General features: G+C 42.3%; 2 protein-coding genes across 2 annotated transcripts; both read left to right on the forward strand.

Moving 5' to 3' along the window:
• The first annotated feature begins 5669 nt into the window (after window positions 1–5669).
• LOC142612041 (uncharacterized) lies at window positions 5670–6275 on the forward strand. The gene has a single exon (XM_075784172.1). The coding sequence runs from the start codon at window positions 5670–5672 to the stop codon at window positions 6273–6275; it is 606 nt and encodes a 201-aa protein (XP_075640287.1).
• Window positions 6276–8276: 2001 nt separating this feature from the next.
• Window positions 8277–12136, forward strand: LOC142612042 (uncharacterized). Its single transcript, XM_075784173.1, has 4 exons — window positions 8277–8537; window positions 10271–10765; window positions 11240–11332; window positions 11564–12136. Exons 1-4 carry the CDS (start codon window positions 8277–8279, stop codon window positions 12134–12136), a joined length of 1422 nt encoding a protein of 473 aa, XP_075640288.1.
• The last annotated feature ends 11588 nt before the right edge of the window (window positions 12137–23724 follow it).

Below are 23724 nucleotides of genomic sequence, written 5' to 3' on the forward strand. Positions count from 1 at the left end.
AGAAGGAGGACGTTGGGACCCTAAGGCATAATTGGGTGCCAACCCCTTGGCTCTGCCCACGAGGAGTTCACGGAGACCCTTCTTCCTTTTCAGCAGCATTTCTTCTTCTTCTTCTTCTTCTTCTTCTTCTTCTTCTTCTTCTTCTTCTTCTTCTTCTTTCGAACCCTTGGCTATACGTGCAACGATGATTCTGAAGGCACAAACTCCTAAAGATCTATCAATCTCGTCTTCCGAATCCGAGACTTGAATCACAGGCTCTCCCTGCTCCTCCCTCTCTTTCTCGAGCTGAAATTGGTTTATCTCCGCCTCGAATGACAAGCACGAATAAGCTATCTTTTCTCTCGGAACCACTTCTTCATGGGGAGAACGATGGGAGGGCAACTTGACCCACACAATACCTTCTCAGGCTAGAAATTTGGGTACCAAAATGTCAATCTGAGCCAACCAAGGATCACCTGCTCTGATCACATTGCCCACGTCCGGAAACTTACCGGACAGGTATTTGAAGTCAAGGATAAGGTGGACAGCTTTCAGTTGTCTATCCTCACTCACAAACACCTCGGATCTCAGCACTCTGTTAAGATCTAGAACGTTGACAAAGTTGAGATTAGGAGCCACGTATCTTTTATCTGCAAAAAAAGCCAAGAAGCGAAACCACAGTTAGAAAAACAAGTCATCAGTCAGAAGGAAACAAACTACCAAAGGACTTAAGAAAGAAGCAAACTACAAAACTAATTCCCGTGTTAAAGAACCTAAACCTAGGGTACCCCACCTGGTGCTCCCTCTTAGGTTAGGTAATGGAGACCGTCATGCCATTCACCCAAGATGATTAGAAAGTCATCTTTCATGCCTTTGTTGGATTTGGGGAGACACGAGATGAGCCTAACGTCGGAATACCTAGACTTAAGATAATAGCCCGAGTCAGCAAGCAGATGGCACTCATACATCCAAACAACGTCGTGCCAGGTTAGGCCCAACCCCATTTGCTCGTTGAGAGCATCTACACTACCTAAGACTCTAAACAAGTTGGGCGTGCATTGATGAGGGCATATCCTATGGGCGATCAGGAAGTCCTTATTCACTCCACCCATGGGAAGCCTCATTCCCCATTCTATGAAGACAATCATGGGAATAACGACCTACCCCTCCTTTCTAAGGGTATGCCACCCACCCAGAGGGCAATACCGCAAGGAGACGCCTCAAATAATATGATACAGGGCCCTAAACCCCTCCATACTTGCAGGGGTATCTACTAAGTGGGCGAACCTACCAATCTAAGCAAACCAAGGAGAAGGAAAAGAATTTTTGTGAAGAAAGAAATAGAAAACAAAAGGCCAAGGAGAAAAGAACCTAAGAATAAAATAACTTATGAAAGTAATGACAAGAGTCACTTCAGGAGCTTCTTGAAAGTTTGAAGGTTTGGAAAATGGGAGAAATGAATCCCCTAGACACCTTATATAGGAGGAAGAATTGGGCGGGGATTACCTTGCCCAAATTTCGAGGAAAAATACCAGCAGTAGGATCTCCATCTCACCGTAGGACGTGGGGGACAAGGTGCTGCATGGAGCATTAAATGAGACGTTACGGACTCCGAAATGCCAGGAGCGGTTACAGGGCATACAAAGTGACGTTCTCACGTGAGAAATTCAAAGAAGCGTGTGGAACCCATTACCCAAGGTAGTAATGCCACGTGTCATACCCGAGGCCGAGGAGTCCAGTGCAGTTCCAAGGAGACCATACCCTTAAACAATAAGGCCGGAGAAGCGAGCCATGGCCACATTAATGGCACATCACCAAATGAGGCCACACTGTAGAGGAAGAACTTCAGAGAGGGGGTTAGACCTGATGTGACTGGAGGGATAGTAGCTGCTACCACATATAATGCAACCCACCAAACCCCCTGGCTGCATTTATGTGGGGAAGACCCCTAAATAGTGCTGTCTTAGTTGCCGCAACTCACAAAAGATTTGAGAAGGCATCTGACGAGACAAGCACTCGAGTAGTGGCCTACATAATCAGCAAATGGAAGGCCAAGATCAGCTGAAATAGGCTATATAATGTAAGAGATCCTCCAGGAAAGGGCGGAGGTTCATTTGAAAAACGATGAAGAAGACACTGTAGCAACAAGAACTGAAATTGTAACCAAGTTTGAAGAAATATATTCAAGAACTACTTTCCTCAAATTTTGCCAAGGAAAGACTTCTTTGCATAAAGCTTTTTTTTATTTTCTTTCTTACTATCCTTAATCCATTATAAGCGTTGTTTAATTCATTGAATCCTAGTTTTTAGCCCACTCTCTACAAATTCGTTGTGTTGGGCTCTTTGGGCCCTAACCCTGTTACTTCTTTGGCTTAGGATTCAAACTGTGCCCTTACAATATCCATTTCATTTTCTTCTTTCATTTAACATAAACCAAAAATTCAATATCAAAAAAAATAAATAAATTAATAAATAAGTAAATCTTATCTCTCTCTCTTTCTCTTGGTTCTTGTGTTTGGTATCTTTCTTTTTCTTCTTTCTTTTCCGATCCTTGATTCTCTCTTCTCTCTTCTCTCTCCCTTGGTTTATGTGTTTTGTTTGTATCTTTCTTTCTTTTCACTCTTTCCAGATCCATGATTGCTTTCCTTCCTCTCTCTCTCTTGGTGCGTGTGTGTGTTTGTATCTTGCTTTTCCTTCTTTCTTTGTTCAAGCTCTCAATCCCTCTCTCTTAGATCCCTCTCTCTCTCTCTTAATCTCTGACTTTTTGTCCTTCTTTCTTTTTGAATTCCTCTATCTGACTTTGTTCAAGCTCTTAATCCCTCTCTCTTCTTTCTTTTTTCTTTTTTTTCTAGGTTTCCATGGGTGTGGGTGGTGGAGGTGGAGAGGGGTGGAGGTGAATGTTAAACTAAGAAACTCAAATTAGAGAGAGAATGAGAGAGGGATTGAGATAGGTGATTTGCTAGGTGAGGTTGAGATCAACTGTGGTTGGTGGTTGTGAAACGAAAGTAGAGATCTGTGGTGATAGATGGGTTGATCGGTTTGATGGGTTTGATTTGGTTTTGGTTTCATATGGGTTTGTTAGGTTTGATTTGGTTTTGGTTTCATATGGGTTTGATGGGTTGATGGGTTTTAATTTTTGTTTTTTTTTTCATATGGGCTTGATCAGTTTAATCTCAGATTGGTGACTTCTGTTTTGGTTTTGGTTTCACTATTTTGATCTTCTTCTTTTATCGGTTTGCTGGGTATCAAGAACATGAACAATCATGTTTTAAGAAGAACATGTTCTTCCAAAAAGAATAATGAAAAGAAAAAGAAATTAAATTAATTACTTTATTTTTTTTTAAATCATAAGTTTATAATTTTGTTTTATTCTTTTTCTAATGTGATTTTTTTTATCAATTGATATGCTGATGTGGCATTTTTTAAATGCCAAATAAAATTTTTATTATTATTATTTTATTAGTCACGCCAATATTAGTGTACAAACAATGCACTCCATTTGCCATATAGGACTTTTCTACTAGTGGGTTGACAACAGGGACCAAAATGGAAATGATTTTCTGTTTACAGGGATTTAAGTAGGCGCAAAATCAAGTTAGGAACCAATCAAAATTAGGCCCAAAATGTAGGGACTAAAAGTGTATTTTCGCCTAGAATGGTGCAGGTAAACGTGACTTTCTTAAATATAGCAATGGGGTGTAAAAAAAAAATCAGTCATTTTAATGTATGGAAATGAGAAGAAAAGTGAAAAATAGGGATGGCCACACTATATATATATATATATATATATATATATATATATATATATAGAGAGAGAGAGAGAGAGAGAGAGAGAGAGAGAGAGAGAGAGAGAGAGCATCCACATTGGTGGAGCCATAAATTTAGCTATTTTGTACCACAAAAGCTATTTTATCTATTTTACCTTCTCATTTTACTAAACATCCAGCATCAGTGGTTTTATTTTAGTTATCAACACAATAAAATAATATAAAAAAAACACAATAAAATAATATATCCACTACAATAAACAACAATCACAACCGCCATATAGTAGCAATTAATTGTCTAGTATAACAATATTTTTTTTAATCCCAAATTATATATGCAAGAGCATGAAATTTTGGCAGCCCAGGTCCACTGAAAATAGTGAGATTAGAATTCCTAAACCCGGCCCAAATCAATAGATATTTTTATAGAGAGTGGGATGAACAATTTTGGGCTTCGCCCGAGGACACAGATAGAGAAAGAAAGACCAGAGGCCTAAGGTTTGAATATATGAATGGATCTTTACAAGCTTGCCCAAGGACAATGTTCTTGATTGTTAAAAATACTGTTCACTCTCTCTCAGCTATTGTTCTATCTGTGATCTCCCTCTCTCAATTCTCATTGGATCTCCTTTATTTGAAAGTCTCTTTCCTTTATATACTTCATGGCACCTTACATCCTAGCCCTCCATCTTTATTTTTCCCAAATCTCCATAAGACACTTGTCCTATTAGACTTGAGATGTGGGTCAACTGTTCAGATCACTTCCTCATTAATGCAGTTGATAAAACTATTGTCAACCATTTAATGCAAAGGAACAGGTGAGACTTTTACAAGAAACTTCTCACAAAGATCTCATTCAACCCCTGAGGCACCCACTTACACCCATTATATCCCCCAAGGACGCTCTGTCACTTCCCATTCTATCCTCAGACCACCTCACTCCTCGGGCTGTGGATGCTCCTCCTAGAGAAACAATTGAAGGCTAAAACGGTGCTTCCCATCTTCGGTCCTCGGTTCCCCACAATATACGTATACATATACAATTTTTTTTTACCTAAAACAATTTCTAGGGAGAATAATTCTAAGAACATAGGCAACAAGGGTATTTGGGTTGCCAAACATAGGACCACCTGTTGTAGGAAATCCAAAAGCCCACAAAGTAAATAAATTGTAAGCCCAAATAGAGTTTAAGCCCAATAACCACATTTTGGGTACACACAATTGGCGCCGTCTGTGGGGAACTCCTACGTAGTTATGGTTCTATTGAGGCGTGCACAGGAAAATGTCTGGAAGTAGGCTAGGAAGTTATGCTGAAAGTGGCTCTGGAGGGTCATCGCGGGATCCACATGGTGAGAAAAGAGGCAAAAAAGGCAAGAGGACAGGCGGCATGAGGAAGCAGAGGAGTTCAGGCTCGGAGAGGGATCGTTTCAAACTCTCCAGACAGTATCTGACACTTCAAGCCACAACCGCCTCGACAAAAGGGACCAGGAGCTTGAACGAAGGGATCAGGAACTCGAACGCCTACATAGGGTAGTGAGGGATTTGGAGTTGCAAGCAAGGGGTAGACGTAGGAGAAGGGACCGCGATGAACAAAGAGAAAGGTCGGCAAGTGTAGGGAACCACCGTGCGGTAGGGTCCTATCAATCCGGGTCTTATCGGCACTGCGATCGTTCGCGGGAGTATGCAGACCGTGATTCGACTTCCCCAGATGAGGGACGATCTCGAAATGTGACCATGGACACAATGAGCCGGGCATTACGTTAAGCTGCCCGATCACCATTCTCGAGAGATATTGAAAGTGCACCGATGCTAAGTAGATTCACACGACCGCCATTCAATTCCTACACTAGAAAGATAGACCCGGTAGAACATGTAAGCCACTACATTCAAATGATGTCTTTACACGCTCATAATGACGCACCGATGTGTAAGGTTTTCCCTTCAAGCCTCAACCCCACCGCTTTGAGGTGGTTCAACGGATTAAGGAAAGGCTCGATCCATAGCTTTTCAGAGTTGATCCAGGAATTTGGGGTACGATTCATGACTTGCAGCCAAGTTCCGCAGCCCGTGGACGCGTTACTATCGATGAAAATGGGGGCTGGGGAGACCCTTCGCAACTATACTAACCGATACTGGGAACTGTATAACGAGATCGGCGGGGGCAACGAAAAGATTGCGGCAAGTACTTTTCGAATGGGGTTGCCTGATGAATCCAGACTGAGGGAATCATTGATGAGAAGGCCTTCCAAGGATATGAGGCAACTGATGAGGCATATCAAGGAGTATAAGCAGTTAAAAGACGATCGATTACTAAACAAAGGGAAGGCCCCGGTCATAAATTACCCTCGGAATATCGGTTTCCAACCCAGACCCCGGAAGGATCTAAGGATTCAAGACTCAGGGCCAGGAATGGGAGAGGTGAATGTAGCTTTTAAGGAATCAGTACACAGGATTGTCGATCGAATAAAAAACGAGCCGTACTTTAAGTGGCCGAACAAGATGGCGGGCGACCCATCGAGAAGAAATTAGAATCTGTACTGTACGTACCACAAAGATAAAGGGTACACCACCAAGCAATGCCGGGTATTGAAAGACCATCTGGAACAGTTGGTGAAGGCGGGGCATCTGAAAGAGTTTATGGCTGCAACAAGGAATCAAGAGGCCAGGCAGGTGGATCGGTTGCGCGGGAACCCTCTCCTACTCCCGTTGGGAGTAATAGAAGTCATCCATGCAATTCCAAAGGGCGTTTCAACGTTTAGGACAAGGGGATATTGGTCGTGGTACCAGTGGGAAGTTATGCGGGTGAGCATTCACCTGGGAAGAAGTTGAGGTACACTAAACAACCCATTGCTTTTGATGATGATGATATGGAGGGCACCATTCAACCGCATGGCGATGCTTTGGTAGTCACGACCCGTATAAGAGGTTTCGTAGTAAAAAGGATAATGATTGATCAAGGGAGCGGTGTGGATTTAATGTACCCTGACTTGTACAGGGGGCTCGGGCTGAAGAAAGAAGACTTATCCAAGTATGATACACCATTGATGGGGTTTGACAGCCATATGGTAATTTCGGAAGGGCAGATTTCACTCCCCATTAGTATGGAGGGTAAGGAGGTAACTATAACGTTCATAGTGGTCGCTTCTTTCTCACTGTACACTTTAATCCTCGAAAGACCATGGAATCATGACATGGGGGCCGTACCTTCCACCTTGCATGTAAAGGTCAAGTTCCGCACCGAAGATGGAATCGCAGTGGTAAAGGGCAATCAACAGGTAGCCAGACAATGCTTAGTGGCCGCTAGGGCTGTCCACGGGTTGGGTTGGGTCGGTTTTGGACCCAACCCAGACTCGACCCGCCGACATCGGGTGGAAGGGCGGAGGAACCCGTAACCGACCACCAGAAAAATCGGTTGAGTCAGTTTCGGGTGCGGGTGAGCGTCGGTCGGGCCGGGCGGGTCGCCGGAATAAAGAAAGGATCGAAAAAAAAAAAAAAAAAAAACGACGCCGGAATCTGAAAAAACTCACTGGATTCTGCATTTTCTCGTCGGATTGTACATGTTTTTGCTGAAAATCACTGGGATTTTGCCGGATTTCCTCGAATCGAAGCTTGATCTCGTCGGATCTCCTCGAATCTAAGCTCGATCGTACCAAATACAGTCGAGTTCTCTTTAGATCTCCTCGAATCTAAGCTTCATCTTGCCGAAGTTGGCCGGATTTAAGCATATTTGAGTGAGGATTTGAGCGGATCTGAGTAAAGAAAGTCCAAACGTCACCGGATTGGAGCTGAGAAACCCAAATGTCGCCGGATCTCAGCTTCTTTTTGAGGTTTTGTCGAGCGGGTCGGGTAGATCGGGTTTTTGAGGACAAAACCCGTCACTCGACCCACCGGGGTCGGGTTTCGAAGACTGGGACCCGTCACCGACCTATCGGAGGTGTCGGTCCGGCCGTGCCGGGTCGGTTTCGGTTGGGCTGATCGGGTCCGGCGGGTTGTCGGGTACTCTGGACAACCCTAGTGGCCGCAACTAGCCGAGAAACCAGGCAAAGGAAGCCCATCGAGAAGACCCCCTTATAGCAATTACAGCAACCCCAAAAGGAAGTAGGGGCCGGTTGTGCCGAGGACTTGGTGAAAGTGAAGATTCTACTGGATTGTGGAAGTAATTTTCTGGTAGGGGCAAACTTAAAGGATGAAGAGAAGGTGGAGTTTTTGCTTTTTCTTGTACAAAATGTGGACGTATTCGCTTGGAGTCCGTACGAGGTGCCCGGGGTTGACCCCAAATTTATAGTTCACAAGCTTAATGTCGATCCCTTGTACCCTCCTAAGAAACAGAGGCCGAGGAGATCGGCCAAAGAACATGTTGAAGTCGTCAGACAAGAGGTTGGGAAGTTAAAGGAAGCTAGGGCCATAAAAGAAACGTTCTTTCCAGAATGGCTCGTAAACACTGTGGTAGTAAGGAAGAAAAATGGTAAGTGGAGGGTTTGTGTTGACTTTACTGATTTAAACTAAGCATGCCTAAAGGATTCGTTCCCGATGCCGAAGATTGATCAATTGGTAGATGCAACGTACTGGCACCCGAGGATGAGCTTTCTGGATGCTTTCCAGTGTTATCACCAGATTACCCTGGCCGCCGAAGATCAGGAAACAACTGCATTCATAACGCCTGATGCTAATTATCATTACACCGTCATGCCGTTCGGATTGAAAAACGTAGGAGCCACTAATCAACGAATGATGACAGGGATGTTTAGGGATAAGATTGGGCATACAATTGAGGTATACATTGATGACATGGTAATAAAAATCAAGTAGGAAGGGCAACATATTGACGACCTTAAAGAAGTGTTTGAAATACTCCGACGACACCAGTTGCGCCTCAATGCCGATAAGTGCGCTTTCGAGGTAGAGGCTGGCAAGTTCCTAGGCTATTTAATCACCAAACGGGGAATCGAAGTTAACCCCGATCAAATTGAAGCCATGAAATCAAGGTTTTGAAACCCGAACTGTTCATTGAACCGTAAAAGGGAGAGGTTCAAGGTTTTTAAGGTCGAACCGAGGTTGAACCAGGATCGAACCGAGGTTGAACCAATGCCGAACCGTGATGATGTCATAATTAATTAATAATTATTTAAAATAAAATAAATAAATTAAATTAGTATAAATTGAAAAATTAACTAAAATCATTTAATTAAAATAAAGATTCATATTTCAAATATATTTTTCATATCATAATTTTTACAAAATAAGTACAAAAATATCATATCTTAAGAAAATATAGATATAGTATTTATTTATTTATATGTTAATTAGTAAAACCTTGATGATAATAATAATAATAATAGTAGTAGTAGTAGTAGTACAATAATTATTATAATATAAGAACTTGTGGACAACAATACACAGTACAATAATTTTTATTATCATCAAGTCATATCATGTACCTCCCATGGCTGAACATTCAGCTCTTTCCTATTCACAAATTCAAATTTTCAACCTTTCCAATACAACTGCCAGGCTGTAGTCACGTGGGAAGGCTTTTAAGAAACTTAAAAATAAATATAAAACAAAGAGAAACAGCATATAAGTTACGCAGTGGTGTTCTGCCAAAAAAAAAAAAGAGAGGAGATTTGTGATTACAGAGGAGTGGAGCCGGACAACAGAAGAAGAAGAAGAAGAAAAAGAAGAAAGAAGAAGAAGCTACTGCTTCGTGGAGCCACTCTTGGTTCGTCATCTTTTTGACCTATGAGGGTTGATTTCTTCAATCTTCATTTTTGCTTTTTTCCTTCTTCTTCGTTGTCTTCTTCTTCCTCTACTGATTATTCTTCTCTATTTTTTTATTTTTATTTTTCTCCCTTTCATTTGGTTCCAGATCTGAAAAAACCCAAAGTATTACCGAAGTATTGGTAGAAACTTTGCCGAAAAGAAGGAACTGTCCGAACCTCAAAAACCGATCACGGTTCTCAGAACCGTACGGTCCGACCACGGTTCGTATGGGTCCCTGCTTTTTTTGCCTAGGACGGTTCTTAAAGCTAAAAAACCGCAGAACTGAGAGGTTCGCGGTTTTTTCGGTCGGACCGTACGGTCCAGTCCGGGTTTCAAAACCATGCATGAAATGACTAAAACCGCCGAGCAATCTGAAAGAAGTTCAAAAATTGACCGTTATGTTGGCTACCCTTAACCGATTTATTTCTAAGTTCACAGATTGGTGCCGTCCATTTTATCAACTTTTGAAGAAGTGGAAGGGGTTCCAGTGGGACGAAGAATGTGATAAGGCCTTCCAAGACCTAAAAGATTATCTTGGACGGGCGCTAACATTGATAGCCCCGGAGCCTGGAGAAGATTTGCATATGTACCTCTCGGTATCCGAGCATGCAGCCAGCACAATGCTACTGAAGGATAATGGTGTACAGCTGCCAATTTACTACATAAGCAAGACATTTTTTGAAATCGAGACTAGGTATTTACCACTGAAGAAATTGGTGTTGGCTCTCGTGCACTCCACCTAAAAATTGCCCCATTACTTTCAGGCTCACACTCTCCACGTTCTGATTGAGTATCCTCTGCAATCATTATTAAGGAGATCTGACTTTAAGGGAAGGATAGCTAAGTGGGGGACTCGGCTAGGCTCTTTTGACATTAGATACATGCCAAGGAACTCGATGAAGGGACAAGTACTCGCAGACTTCATTGCTGAGTTTTCACCGAAGAGTACGGAGATAGTTTGCCTCGTGGGGGTCAAGCCGTGGAAGGTATTTGTGGATAGCGCATCCAATGCGGCAAGAGCGGGGGTTGGAATTGTGGCCATCACCCCGGAAGGAATAAAGCTGGAACACTCATTCAGATTAGGCTTTAGAGTCTCTAATAATGAGGCTGAGTATGAGGTTGTGCTGGCCGGACTGAGAGTTGTCTCGGATTTGGGAGCTAAGGAGGTGGAGGTTTACTTGAATTCCCGCCTAGTAGTTAATCAAGTACAGGGGAGCTTCAAGGCCAAAGATCCCCGGATGATTGAATATTTGCGGTTGGTAAAACGGACCATGGGCAATTTTTCAAGTTTCAGGGTGGAACAAGTGGCTAGGGGACTGAAGTGACACGCCAACTCCTTAGTGACGCTAGTGTCATCGATAGCCGACGAGGTGCCCCGATTGATCAAAGTGGAGTTAGTGGCTGAATCGAGTATTAATGCGAAGGCACCAGTTGCACAGGTCACCATAACCGGGAAGTGCTGGATGGACCCTATCATCTATTTTCTCACGGAAGACCAAGCTCCAGAAGACGAAAAAGTGGCAGCCAGAGTACGCTGGACCGCTGCTCGGTATTAGTTATCTGCCGATCCAAAACTATATCGAAGGTCATTTGAAGGACCGTACCTGCAGTGTCTACGCCTTAGCCAAACTGGAGAGCTCTTGGCTAAGCTGCATGAGGGTGTGTGCGGTAGTCACGTGGATGGACGGTCATTGGCTCACCGAGCTATGACTCAAATGTTTTGGTGACCGCAGATGCGGAAAGATGCCATCGAGTATGCACGAAGGTGTGAGCAATGTCAAATACATGCCCCGATGATCCACCAGCCTGCCGAGAACTCAAACCCAGTAAGTAGCCCGTGGCCATTCGCCTAGTGAGGGCTAGACATAGTCGGACCGTTTCCCTGAGCGACAGGCAATCGAAGATTTGTGCTGGTGGCGATAGACTACTTCACGAAGTGGGCAGAGGCGGAGGCACTGGCAAACATCCGAGACGTAGATGTCAAGAAGTTTGTATGGAGAAACATTATAAAAAGGTTCAGAGTGCCGAAATCCCTTGTGTCAGATAATGGACTGTAGTTCGACAGCAAAGCCTTCCACGAATTTTGTAACAATCTCGGTATCAAGAACCGGTATTCTATCCCGGCATACTGGCAAAGTAACGGCCAAGCTGAAGCCACTAATAAGGCCATCGTTGACGGATTGAAGAAAAGGTTGGAGGGCGCCAAAGGTAAGTGGGCCGAGGAACTGCCAAGCATTCTGTGGGCATACCGGACAACCCCGAGGAGATCCACGGGAAAGACACCATTTTCTCTAACTTTCGGAGCAGAGGCTATCATTCCAACTGAGGTAAACTTGTGCAGTGCCCGAGTCACAGGATTCGCTCCAGCCGAGAATGAAAAGTTGATGTTCGGACAGCAAAATTTGTTGGAGGAGCACTATGAAGTGGTGACCATTCGGCTAGCAAAGTATCAGCAAAAGCTTGCCCGAAGATACAACAGAAGCGTGAGGAGAAAGGAGTTTGCCGCGGGAGATCTAGTGCTTCGTAAGGTTGTTGGGAATACACGAGACATCAATGTAGGGAAACTAGCCCCGTCTTGGGAAGGGCCCTATAGAGTGACCGCCATTGCAGGTGCAGGGCGTACTACTTAGAAGATTTGGAGGAAAAGCCGCTTCCCCAGCCATGGAATGTTCACAACTTAAAGAAGTTTTATTACTGACCGATTGTACACCAGGGTGCAAATTGAATGTAATTTTACATATTAATATGACGGTATTTATTCATGCTGGTGCATTTAACTCCATTATTGTTAATTTATTATTGCCGGTCAACAAATACGGAGAGAATTGTGTAGGCCAAGGCAACTCATTCTACGCTAAGGACAAAAACCTGTCCTCAGTTTGACCTCCAATACCGAGCAGGTAGAAACCTTAAGTTACAATGTTCTAAGGACAGAAACCTATCATCGGTTCGATCTTATCACCGAGCAGGTGGAAACCTTAAACTTATCATTTTCTAAGGACAGAAACCTGTCCTCGGTTCGATTTTCATCACCGAGCAGGTGGAAACCTTGAGCTATAATTTTCTAAGGACAAAAACCTGTCCTTGTTCGATCTTATCACCGAGCAGGTGAAAACCTTAAGTTATAATTTTCTAAGGACAGAAACCTGTCCTCAGTTCGATTTTCATTACCGAGCAGTTGGAAACCTTAAGCTATAATTTTCTAAGGACAGAAACCTGTCCTCGGTTCGATCTCATCACCGAGCAAGTAGAAACCTTAAGCTACAATTTTCTAAGGACAAAAACCTGTCCTCGGTTTGATCTTATCACCGAGCAGGTGGAAACCTTAAGCTATAATTTTCTAAAGACAAAAACCTGTCCTTGGTTCGATTTTCATTACCGAGCAAGTGGAAACCTTAAGCTATAATTTTCTAAGGACAGAAACCGGTCCTCAGTTCGATCTTATCACCGAGTAGGTGGAAACCTTAAGCTATAATTTTCTAAGGACAGAAACCTGTCCTTGGTTGGATTTTCATTACCGAGCAGGTGGAAACCTTAAGCTATAATTTTCTAAGGACAAAAACTTGTCCTCGGTTCGATCTTATCATCGAGCAGGTGGAAACCTTAAGCTATAATTTTCGAAGGACGAAAACCTGTCCTCGGTTTAATTCTATCACCGAGCAGGTGGAAACTTTAAGCTATAATATTCTTACAGAAACCTATCCACGATTCGACCTTCATCACCGAGCAGATGAAAACCCTAAAGCCAAACTATCCTAAGGGCAGAAAACTGCTTACCATAAGTGAGACAGTAAGGTATGATGAGCAAATTAATCATAATCATGTGCAAGCTCAGTAGCAAGCATCAAGCCTTGATATAATTAAAAGCAAGGGGTAGAAGAAATAGGAAAAGCACACAACTTCCATTTAAACAAAATCAATCAAGGCAAATGTTAAAGAAATTGCCTCGCCGCCACAGCCCGGCGACCTAAGCTAAACCGAATATATAGCAAAAGAACTTAATTAAAAACTAAATTATCATGCGGCAAGGTCGGTAGGTTGAGGCGGAACAACAGGTTGCCCAGATTCGTCTTTAGCTATCTGATTCGTAACTGGGGCCTAATTTTGAGCATCTTCAACTCCGATGCAAATATGGCTTGTCACCTCCAGATCAACCGTTTCTACGTGAGCATCAATTGCCCGTACTAGATCCCTTATTCTCGAAGTATCTTCCTTGTCCGTGGCGGCAGCTCATCTCTGAACGAGGGTGGAGGGGCCAGGTAGAGGATCTGCTCGAGATTCCACAACATAGAGTCCTCAGCCATTCCCATTGCTTAAAAGGCAGCTAACCACCCTTCCCCGAACCCATGATGTCGGGCTTGGTGGATAATAGGCTCCACAGAATTCTCCGCCTCCATGAAACCTGCGTTGTACCATTTATCCTCATAGGCCTCGAGAGCATCTTTCAAGCTAGCACTCTGGTCGGCTTGAGCCAGGTTTAAACTGTCTGCCGTCGCCAGTTTGAGCTCGGTCTCCCCTAACTTGGTCACCATGTCTGTTAGTTTGTTTTCAGTCGCCAACCAAGCCTTCTCGGCGTTTACTGCTTTTCTTTCAGAAGCATCGAAAGCTTCCCCCTTCTTCTTGGCCGTGACCTCCACAACGGCCTTTAGTGCCTTCTCCCGTTCAATGACCTCAGCCGCCACCTTCAGTCTCTCATCAATGACGCAAGTCAGCTGCATGGCTTGATAACATAGCAGTAATAGAACGATAAGATGACAAAGGTACTTACGTACTACAACGCATGAAAAGAGAGGAGAGAAAATTACCGCAACGATGTGCCATTGCAGCCGCCTAGCTAGCGACTCGTCTTTACCTTCCGAGAAGAAGTGAGCATCCTCAGGCAGAAGGAGGTCTTGCACCAAACTCTGAGCAACCCGCCCCCCTTCGCCTTGTGCCCACAACCGAACATTGGTGCTCACCGGCAAAGGTTTGTCACTCAATCTAAAGACGGGCTGCCAACCAACCTCGGGCTGGGAAGAAGATGCCACATTAACCCTAACCTGGGCTGCTGGTTGAGGAACGCCCATTGTCTCTTGGATCTTGGGCCCACTTTTCACACGAGGCGGGGTCTTCGATGAAGCATCACCCAGGACAGGAGTGGATTTCTCGGCAGCACGCTTCCTCTTTTTTCTTTCACCAGCGAGAAAAGCCTGACCCTTTTCTTTGGGGGGTTGAGGTTAAGCCATGGGGCTGGCCCCGTGCAAAAACTGAGTGTGGGTCATTGTCCTCTACTTCACCATTTTCTTTGCTGGGCCGAATTTGGCGCCCAAAATTTTGATCAGTTCGGCTGCTTCTCCTTCGGCTGCCTGGACTTGGGCTTCGTTCCCCTCGATGGGAATATGTCCCTGCTCTCTAAGAGCCCGGGAAACTCATTTGATTGACTCGTCCCTGACCGGGGCGAGCTCTTCAGCTATTATGTAGCGGGGACCGAGATCTCGGGCTTCGCCGGTAGTCAACGAGGGTGGGAGGAAGTTAGCGTGTCGAACGTCGATGTAAGACAACAGTAGGCTATCAACTAAAAGGGATTGGCTAAAGGATTGCCAAGTCTTGTACACAGGAGTGCAACCGAGTATATGGTGCGATGCCCGGAGCTGTCCATCGGTGTGAACAAATATCTCAGACCTAAGCATGAAATTTAGGTCTCTTACATTCACCACTCTAAGATCCTGGGTAAATACTTTACCATTTTCCACGAAGAAATACAGTAGGTCAGTATCCAGATAAAAAAAAAATCAAAGAAGAAAAAACAAATTCGTGATCAGTACGAACCAACTTTGCGCCGCGAGAGGGGGCAAGGGATGTCACCGGTAAACCAGTTGCCGCGCACCCGAGCGAACTCCCCGGCGGAATTCCTGTTAGAATCAGGTAGGCATGAAATTAGCCATACCCGCGTATCTCTGACTTTCAAATAATAATTGGTATCCTTACTCCCACACAGACTGTACATGTCATTTATATCGTGATGGTTCAAATTCAAATCGTATATTTGATTCAACCAACTGACGCAACTGACTACTCGGTAAAAATTGGGAGGGAGTTGGTCCGAACACAAACCATAAAATCTAACGGTATTGAGTAAGAAAGCATCCACAGGGAACCTAACCCTACCCTCCAAGATTGACTTTAAAGGGAAAAAAAGTGGTGTTAGAACCTCTATAGAGAGAAAATTCGCTCTCATGGCAGTACGCCACATCTACATCCTCAGGGATGTTGAATGTTTGCCTAAAGATGGCTAAGGACGCTTCAGTGTTTAGAAGGTGAGCATAATTCATCCTAGACTCCAAGATTGAAGAAAGAAAACTAAAGTAAAAGAGAGAGGTAGAAGACTTACTTTGGGCTCTAAAAGAGAGGGGTGTTCTGGGCTGAAGGATTAACACGCAGATGAATGCTTGGCAGAGAGGAAACTCAAGGAATGGAGATCGTAAAAATGAAAAAATGATTCGAAGTGACTTATTTATAGGAACCACGATGGAGAGGATTAATGCTGAGTAATAAATGAGAAGCGGGAAATTCTGCAAATCCCCATGCCAACTGCCACGCGCATGCCGCCTCGGTTCACGAACCGTTAGGCAATGATGACAGTTGAGCCAGCGGTCACATACCACACGAATTTTTAGGAGCACCTTAATGAACCTTCTGAACCACCCTACGCCTGTTCATTCAATGTCTCGAATAGCACGAATCAAGGGGGGCTATTGTATGAGACGTTATTCCTTTGTAGGCCCAATACCCACGAAACCCATCACAATAATGCCACGTATACAAGGCCCAAAACTTGTTGGGCCTCGAGTCCTAAAATATCATGTGCAAAATCACATACTCTATCAAGTCCACAAACACGGTCTGGATCGTCCTCGGCACCCAACTCAAATCCAGAAAACACTATGAAGCTAGTTATGATATAAACCGCGAAGGTAAGATCCTGCTTGTTCGGGGAATGCAATTTCCCGAGAAGATGAGTCCCCGTAAGCCCAGTGAAGCCTAGGGAGTATCGTTGCTGGGCAGTCCATCCAGCGGTGGAACCAGTTCCAATGCCACTCTCACCACCTCCCACTCCCAACTAAACACCCACTTAAGGGTAATAGCATTGGACCCCTCCTCCCACTCACCATGAAAACAATCATAATCCTTCCACTAACCTTAGGCTATAAATAAGAGATGGGAATTGGAGAATGGGGTTGGCACTTTTAAAGAGGAAATACTGAGGAAAGAGGGTGATCATTCCTGGGAAAATGGGGAGAATAATTCTAAGAACATAGAGAACAAGGGTATTTGGGTTGCCGAACATAGGACCACCCGTTGTAGAAAATCCAAAAGCTCACAAAGTAAATAAATTGTGAGCCCAAATAGAGTTTAAGCCCAATAACCACATTTTGGATACACACACTACTTGAAAGACATTAATAGAGAAGTTAGTTGACATATTAAACGCTATCAGTTACACGATCACCTATGGACTGAAAACTTAGGTAATACTACTTTTTCATCCAGATTCATTTTTTAACCAAGAGCATCAAATATGATACCTCTCCTATTTCTAGGACAATTGTTGCATCTAGAGGCCATAAAGCATCATCTTGTTTCAACTTTTTCTCAGTCGAACGAATCTCTCAAATGGACAGAACAATGATAAATACTGGCAAAAGCTCCAAATTTACTCAAATAATATGCCATTTGGTCCCCTATATATGCCATTATCCATTTCTAAGATTATATAAGCAATTCTCGTATCATTCTTTAGGTAAAAAATATAACCAAATAGTTTTCTCATTTCCTATATGAGCAATCTAAATTTTTTTTTTAAAGCAAACTTTAATTTAACACCTCTAGAAAGTTCAAACACACACACACACGCACATATATATATGAGAAATGATATGTTTACAACATTTTCACAACAAATACTAAATGGTAAGTTGTTACTAGTTATTATTATTGGGGCAAAAAAGTATCTTAGTGCTAGGTTCAAATTTGAACCAATAACAACTAATTACCTATGATTTGTTGTAAAAATGTTGTGGACATAGCGCCTCTCTCTCTCTCTCTCTCTCTCTCTCTCTCTCTCTCTCTCTATATATATATATATATATATATCAGTGAAGCAAATACCGTACCGTACCGGTCAGTAAATACCGTACCAACTAGTGCACCGGTACAAGTACCCCTCTGTTTTATACCGAAAAATATACTAGCTGTACCGGATGCGTACCGGCGAAATCTGGCCATACCGGACGCGTATCGGCCATACCGGGTTGAAACACTCCAAGCCACTTTTTTTTTGTAATTTTGACAAATTTTCAAGGGCAATATGGTAATTGTGCTAAACCTAATTCTAACCCTAAGTCCCAGCCGCATAGCCCTCTTTCTTTCTTTCTTTCTCTAACACTCTCTCTCGGCTGCTATGTGTCTCTCACTCTACTCTGCTCTGTCTCGGCTTCCATGTTTTGCATAAGGTTTTAGAAATTGGCATTTTTATACGAGTATCTTGCAATTGTTCCATCATGTCATTCTTCATAATTTCTTGATGCAAAACATAAAATTTATTTATTTTCTTTTTCAGTTTTTTTGCCTTTTTTTTTTTAGTTTCTATACTTTGAAATTTATTTCTAGGTTTTTTTAAAATTAATTTTGGTTTACTTTCATTTGTTATAAGGAGGGTTGCTTCTTTCCTTGGCGAGACAATTTTACAGGTTCATTACGAAATGCAATTTCAGCATTATGTTTATTTAATTCCACTAAAGAAAAATGAGACCAATTTATACATGTCGTGCATCTATAACTCTTCTCTAATGATGAATTGTCTTGGCAAAGTTGTTCCTTTGTGTTGTAACTCCTATGTTTCTTGGGGCAGAAGAATAGTGGATAATCAAGTAAACATGGTTCTCGAGATTTTGTGTGTGTTTGTGTGTGTGTATAATATATAAAATAGCGATAAATCCGAAACAGTACACTGGTATTGATCGATACCCAAAATATATCGTACCGCTGGCCAAACCGGTACAGCCTCCGGTACGGTATTGACTTCCTTGATATATATATATATATATATATATATATATATGAGAAATGATATGACACACACACACACACACACACACACACATATATATATATATAAGAAATGATATGTTCACAATATTTTCACAATATTTTCACAACGAATAGTAAGTAGTAGGTTGTTACTAATTGTTATTATTGGGGCAAAAAAGTATCTTAGTGTTAGGTTCAAATTTGAACCAATAACAACTAATTACCTATGATTTGTTGTGAAATATTGTAGACGTAGCACATCTCTCTCTCTCTCTCTCTCTCTCTCTCTCTCTATATATATATATATATAGATATATATATCATGAAATAGATGTAACTTACAACACTTATCAGCCAACTTGGCTTTGAAACCAAAAGGAGGGGGTAAGTTACAGACAAAGGAGGCCGACTAGGGCCATATGATAACAAAGATAAAGGCCGACTGAGGCCATCTGGTTACAAATGTAAGAACTACCAGGGTAATACAAGTGTAAATTGGGGTTGCCATCTGATTACAAGACTAAGGGTTGTAATGAGAAGGGAAGATATTTTTGCTAAAATATTGCTTGCTTCAGAATGTATCTTAAGCTGCCTTATATAAACTGGAGGGAGCCTTGAATTTTTCTGAAGAATACTGAAATTCCGGTAGGTGAAATACTTTTACTAGGGGTGAAAAACCTTTTTCCACCGAAAGCAAACAGTGCTTCTGGAATATAGCGTTCAGTACTGTTCATGAATAGTAACGGTTACTGTTCATGAATAGTACTTTGTCTTTTGTCCTTATACGGCTGCTGTGTTCCGAAACTGTTCATCAAACAATGACTAGTGCTGTAGATGAATAGTGACTTGTCCAAAATACTAATTGTTCACTAACAGTGACTGATGCTGTAGATGAATAGTAGTCTGTCTAGAACTGTTATTAAATAGTGACTAGTGCTATTCAGAAAGGTTTTAATCGCTATCTAGATTGTAACCATCATACAGATCCTGGGAATCCTGGAAAGGATCAACTAGATTGCGGTTAACTGAAGCTTCTGAGGAGGCAGGAGAAACCTTTTCTTCTGACTCTAGCTGCTTTGATCAGAGAAGCAACTGCTGGGCAAAATCTTTTAATTCTTTGCTAGATTTTCCTGCGACCTGGACGGAATCTAGACTAGATTAAGATCTTGAAACAATTCTCTAAACTGGAGAGGGAAAGTCTTTATGGAGTTTACTAATGACCTAATCAATCTTAAGGTTGTCACTGCTTGTTGCCATTTCTTCTAATCAGTATCATAAGCGTCTGATGGATATCCATCATAGGGATCCCATGGTGGATCATGATTAAGATTATGCTCATGACTCCTCGTTGCCATTTCTTCTAATCAGTATCATAAGCATCTGATGGATATCCATCATAGGGATCCCATGGTGGATCAGGATTAAGATTATGCTTATGATAAATGGCGCACTTGTTGCAGAGTCCAAAGTAATCAGTGAATCAGACACTAGTTCTCTTGTGATGAACTGACTGGGATGATTATAACCAATCCTGTGGAGATCTGGGATGGAGGCAGAGTAGGGCTTGGTAGTGAAGCCAGAAATTCTTCCTCTATTTCTTACATGATGGTAATCTTTCCATAGGTCTTGGACTATGTCAAGAATTTCATTGTTGAAGTAATTCCTCCAACATTCTGCAAGAGCATATGGGTCATTGTAGGATAAGTAGGAGTCTCCTTCATACCAAGGGCCTTGATGAATGTACCCATTAATGAGTACTAAGTGTGTGGAAGGCTGGACTGTCATCCAATTGTTTCTTTCCCATTGTGGGATTGTGCTCTAGCACCTAATAGAAACAAAATGACTCTTGATCTATGTCACAAATAGCCTTGTGTAGGTGCTTTCCCCTTATTCTTCTTCTCTGCTGAAGAAGCCATTGTCCACTGATTGGTAGTAATACCTCCGTATATTTGTTCCTTATCCTGCTAGAAAGAGGTAGTTAATACTAATTTTTTGTTAGTACAAATATGAATGCACGGATTAGAGTTTTTAGGAATGATATTAGGGAAAGTCTTGGCACTAATCAGTTTTAGGGCCTTGGAGACAGAGACTTCCTGGAGGCTGCTAATATCTCTAGGTTCTGGGCTCCTAAGAAAGTCGAACTTGACTGGCTGGCCAAAGGGATGGGCAGTGAGGCCTTCACTGTCCACTGTGAAAGGGTATAACAAACACAGAAAAGGGTTTCCTAAGATGACTCTATCTGTCATATTCTTGACAAGGACAAATGTGGTTTTGAAACATATGTTGTCCTGACAAACATGGACTTTTGGTATTTTGAATTCAATCTACATTTTTCTACCACTTGTAGATGTCAATCTCTCCTTGGTCTTTTTGAAGTATTTGGAGGGAATGATTCCTTCTTGGATGCAATTGAGATCAGCACCTGGATCTATTAAGGCTATGACCTCAAATTCAAAATCTTTGCTGATGACAATCCTGACTTTAGAATGCCACTTCTCACTGGATGGTTCTTGAACTATGTCTGCTGTAGGGTTAATTGTTTCATAAACTTCTCCATCAGAAAGGTTCTGGAATGAGGGACCTTCCTCATTGTCTTGATGAGAAGCATTTTCCAAATGTTTAACTCTTTGATCAAGGAAATTGTGATCAACACTAAGAACCATTAGTTCTTACTTAAGGGTTCTAATTTCTGACTTTGTTTCCTTGACTTCCTTTTGAAGGTCATTGACCATAACTTCCTTCTTGGATTTGGTGAACCTATTGTAGATTTTCTCTAAATCTACTCTGGGTTCCTGGATCCTTAGTTCAGGTTTAGTGGTCTCTCGTACTAAGGTTTCATGGAATTTGCTAAGCTCTCGAGCTTTGATGACTGGATCTTCGATCTGTTCTATAAGATCTAAGATAAGCTCTTCTTGCTTGCTAAGGACATTGATAGTCTTGTTCCTACAACAACTATCTTTGCATGGTGTAGTAGGTTCATCCAGGCTACTAGAGGAGGCTCTAGAGGGTTTAGAGGATGACTAGTATAGCTGTTGAATCTCTCGGTCACTAGAATATTGAATGACTCACTTTCCGAGTGGTCGAGTTCTAAAAGCTTAAAGATCTCATCCTTGCTGGTTTGGTCTTTGACAAGGGTGTTGATAAGGGATTTGGCCTTCGATCGACACACTTTCCTGAAATGACCTCTTTTTCCACAGTTGAACTAAGGAAGTTGTCCGGTCCAGTGACCTACCCATGGAAAGCATAACTTTTAACACCGAGGAAGTGATGTAGTTGCCTCACTTTCAAGTTTCCCACAAGTGAGGAAAAACTAGTCAAGAAAGTGATTGAGCAAAACAACTACACCAACCAGTGTCTAGGTGTTATAGGAAAGCAGCTTGATAAGATAGAAGATAGGATGGAAAACAAGGTTATCCTCCAGCCAGGAAACCCTAGCAAGCCTATCCAAACCCTAGAAAAGCCCCTAGTCAAGCTACCCACAGTTAGGCATACCAGTCTTAGGTCTAAGGATAAAACAACCTTAGAAATAGTCACCCAGACGCTTGAAGAACTTGTGAAAAAGGAACCAATCACCCTTCACTAGTTATCACTTCAACCAGCAGAAATCACAAATCAATGTCTTAGATATCCATACAACCTCTAGTAGTTCTAGTCAAGCCTCCCAAGAGTCTGACAAGGAAATAGGACAACTAGAAAACCAGTTTAGAGACCTTTAAGTAAAAAGGCTTTACCACTCCAAAGTGGGACCAACAAGCTTAACCAATAATTGGTATCCCAGACCAACACCCCCTGACCTCCAGTTTGAGGAAAGGAATGTTAGTAACCAGTTCTTAGCATCCTCTGGTAAACTCTATGAATGGAACATAGATGGTCTATCGAAACAAGAAATCCTAAACAAGATTCAGCATATGACCATAGTAGCCAATAACTACCTAGATGAAGGACGTCCCCACAAAGAGGTCATAGAGCTCATAGCTTTAGGATTCACAGGAAAACTTCTGCAATGGTGGAACAACTGTCTAACAAAAGAGTCAAGAGAAGGCATCAAGAATGCAATCCAAAAAGATGAGGAAGGAACCCCCATCTTTGATGAACGCATAGGAAGAGGAATTTATGGTGGAGTCAATACCTTGATTCATACGATCATGAAACACTTTGTAGGAAAACCTAGCAATATCACATCTAGGATTTACGACCAATTTAGTAACCTTAGATGTAAAACCCTTGGCGACTACAGGTGGTATGAAGATATCTTTACTACCAGAGTCATGCATAGAAGCAATTGTAACTCTCCATTCTGGGAGGAGAAGTTTATCAATGGCTTACCCACACTCTTTGGCCAGAAAGTCAAAGAGACCCTTAGCAGTCCCTTAGGTGTCATAGATTATGATAACCTAACCAATGGTGATATCTCTAGCACAATCTGAAGTGAAAGGATGAAGATGTGCAGAGATTTGAAAATCCAAAGTCAAGCCAACAAGAACAAAGCCAAGTACGAAGTAGGAAACTTTTGTACACAGTATAGCTTACCCTTAGTAAACCCTTCCAAAAGGAAATCCAAATACAGAGGAAATGAATCCTCTAAGAGATTCCATAGGAAGAAAACAGCCTCCAAGTATTATAGAAAATAGAAGTATAGCCATTTCAAAGATAATGATTTCTATAAGAAAGGTAAATCCAAATCCACAGGAAAACATATCCCCAAAGCATCAGGAAAATGCTTCAACTGTGGAAAAAGTGGTCATTTTAGGAAAAAGTGTCAATCAAAGGCCAAATTCCTTATCAACACCCTTGTCAATGACCAAACCAGCAAGGATGAGATCTTTAAGCTTTTAGAACTCAACCACTCGGAAAGTGAGTCATTCAATAGTTCTAGTGACCGAGAGATTCAACAGCTATACCAGTCATCCTCTGAACCCTCTAGAGCCTCCTCTAGTACCTCTAGTGGCTCGAATGAACCTACACCATGCAAAGATAGTTGTTGTAGGAACAAGACTATCAATGTCCTTAGCAAGCAAGAAGAGCTTATCTTAGATCTCATAGAACAAATCGAAGATCTAGTCATCAAAGCTCAAAAGCTTAGCAAATTCCATGAAATCTTAGTACGAGAGACCACTAAACCTAAACTAAGGATCCAGGAACCCAAAGT

Source organism: Castanea sativa, chromosome 10, assembly GCF_040712315.1.
Source record: "Castanea sativa cultivar Marrone di Chiusa Pesio chromosome 10, ASM4071231v1".
Classification (NCBI taxonomy): domain Eukaryota; kingdom Viridiplantae; phylum Streptophyta; class Magnoliopsida; order Fagales; family Fagaceae; genus Castanea; species Castanea sativa.

Bases quoted from the DNA above. Each gene is read 5' to 3' on its own strand.
- LOC142612042 (XM_075784173.1), top strand. From the start codon at position 8,277: ATGCCGAAGATTGATCAATTGGTAGATGCAACGTACTGGCACCCGAGG. The intron at 8,538-10,270 runs GTAATAAAAATC...CATTACTTTCAG, and splicing joins AGGTATACATTGATGACATG to GCTCACACTCTCCACGTTCT. The intron at 10,766-11,239 runs GTAAAACGGACC...TGGTGACCGCAG, and splicing joins TGATTGAATATTTGCGGTTG to ATGCGGAAAGATGCCATCGA.
- LOC142612041 (XM_075784172.1), top strand. From the start codon at position 5,670: ATGTGTAAGGTTTTCCCTTCAAGCCTCAACCCCACCGCTTTGAGGTGG.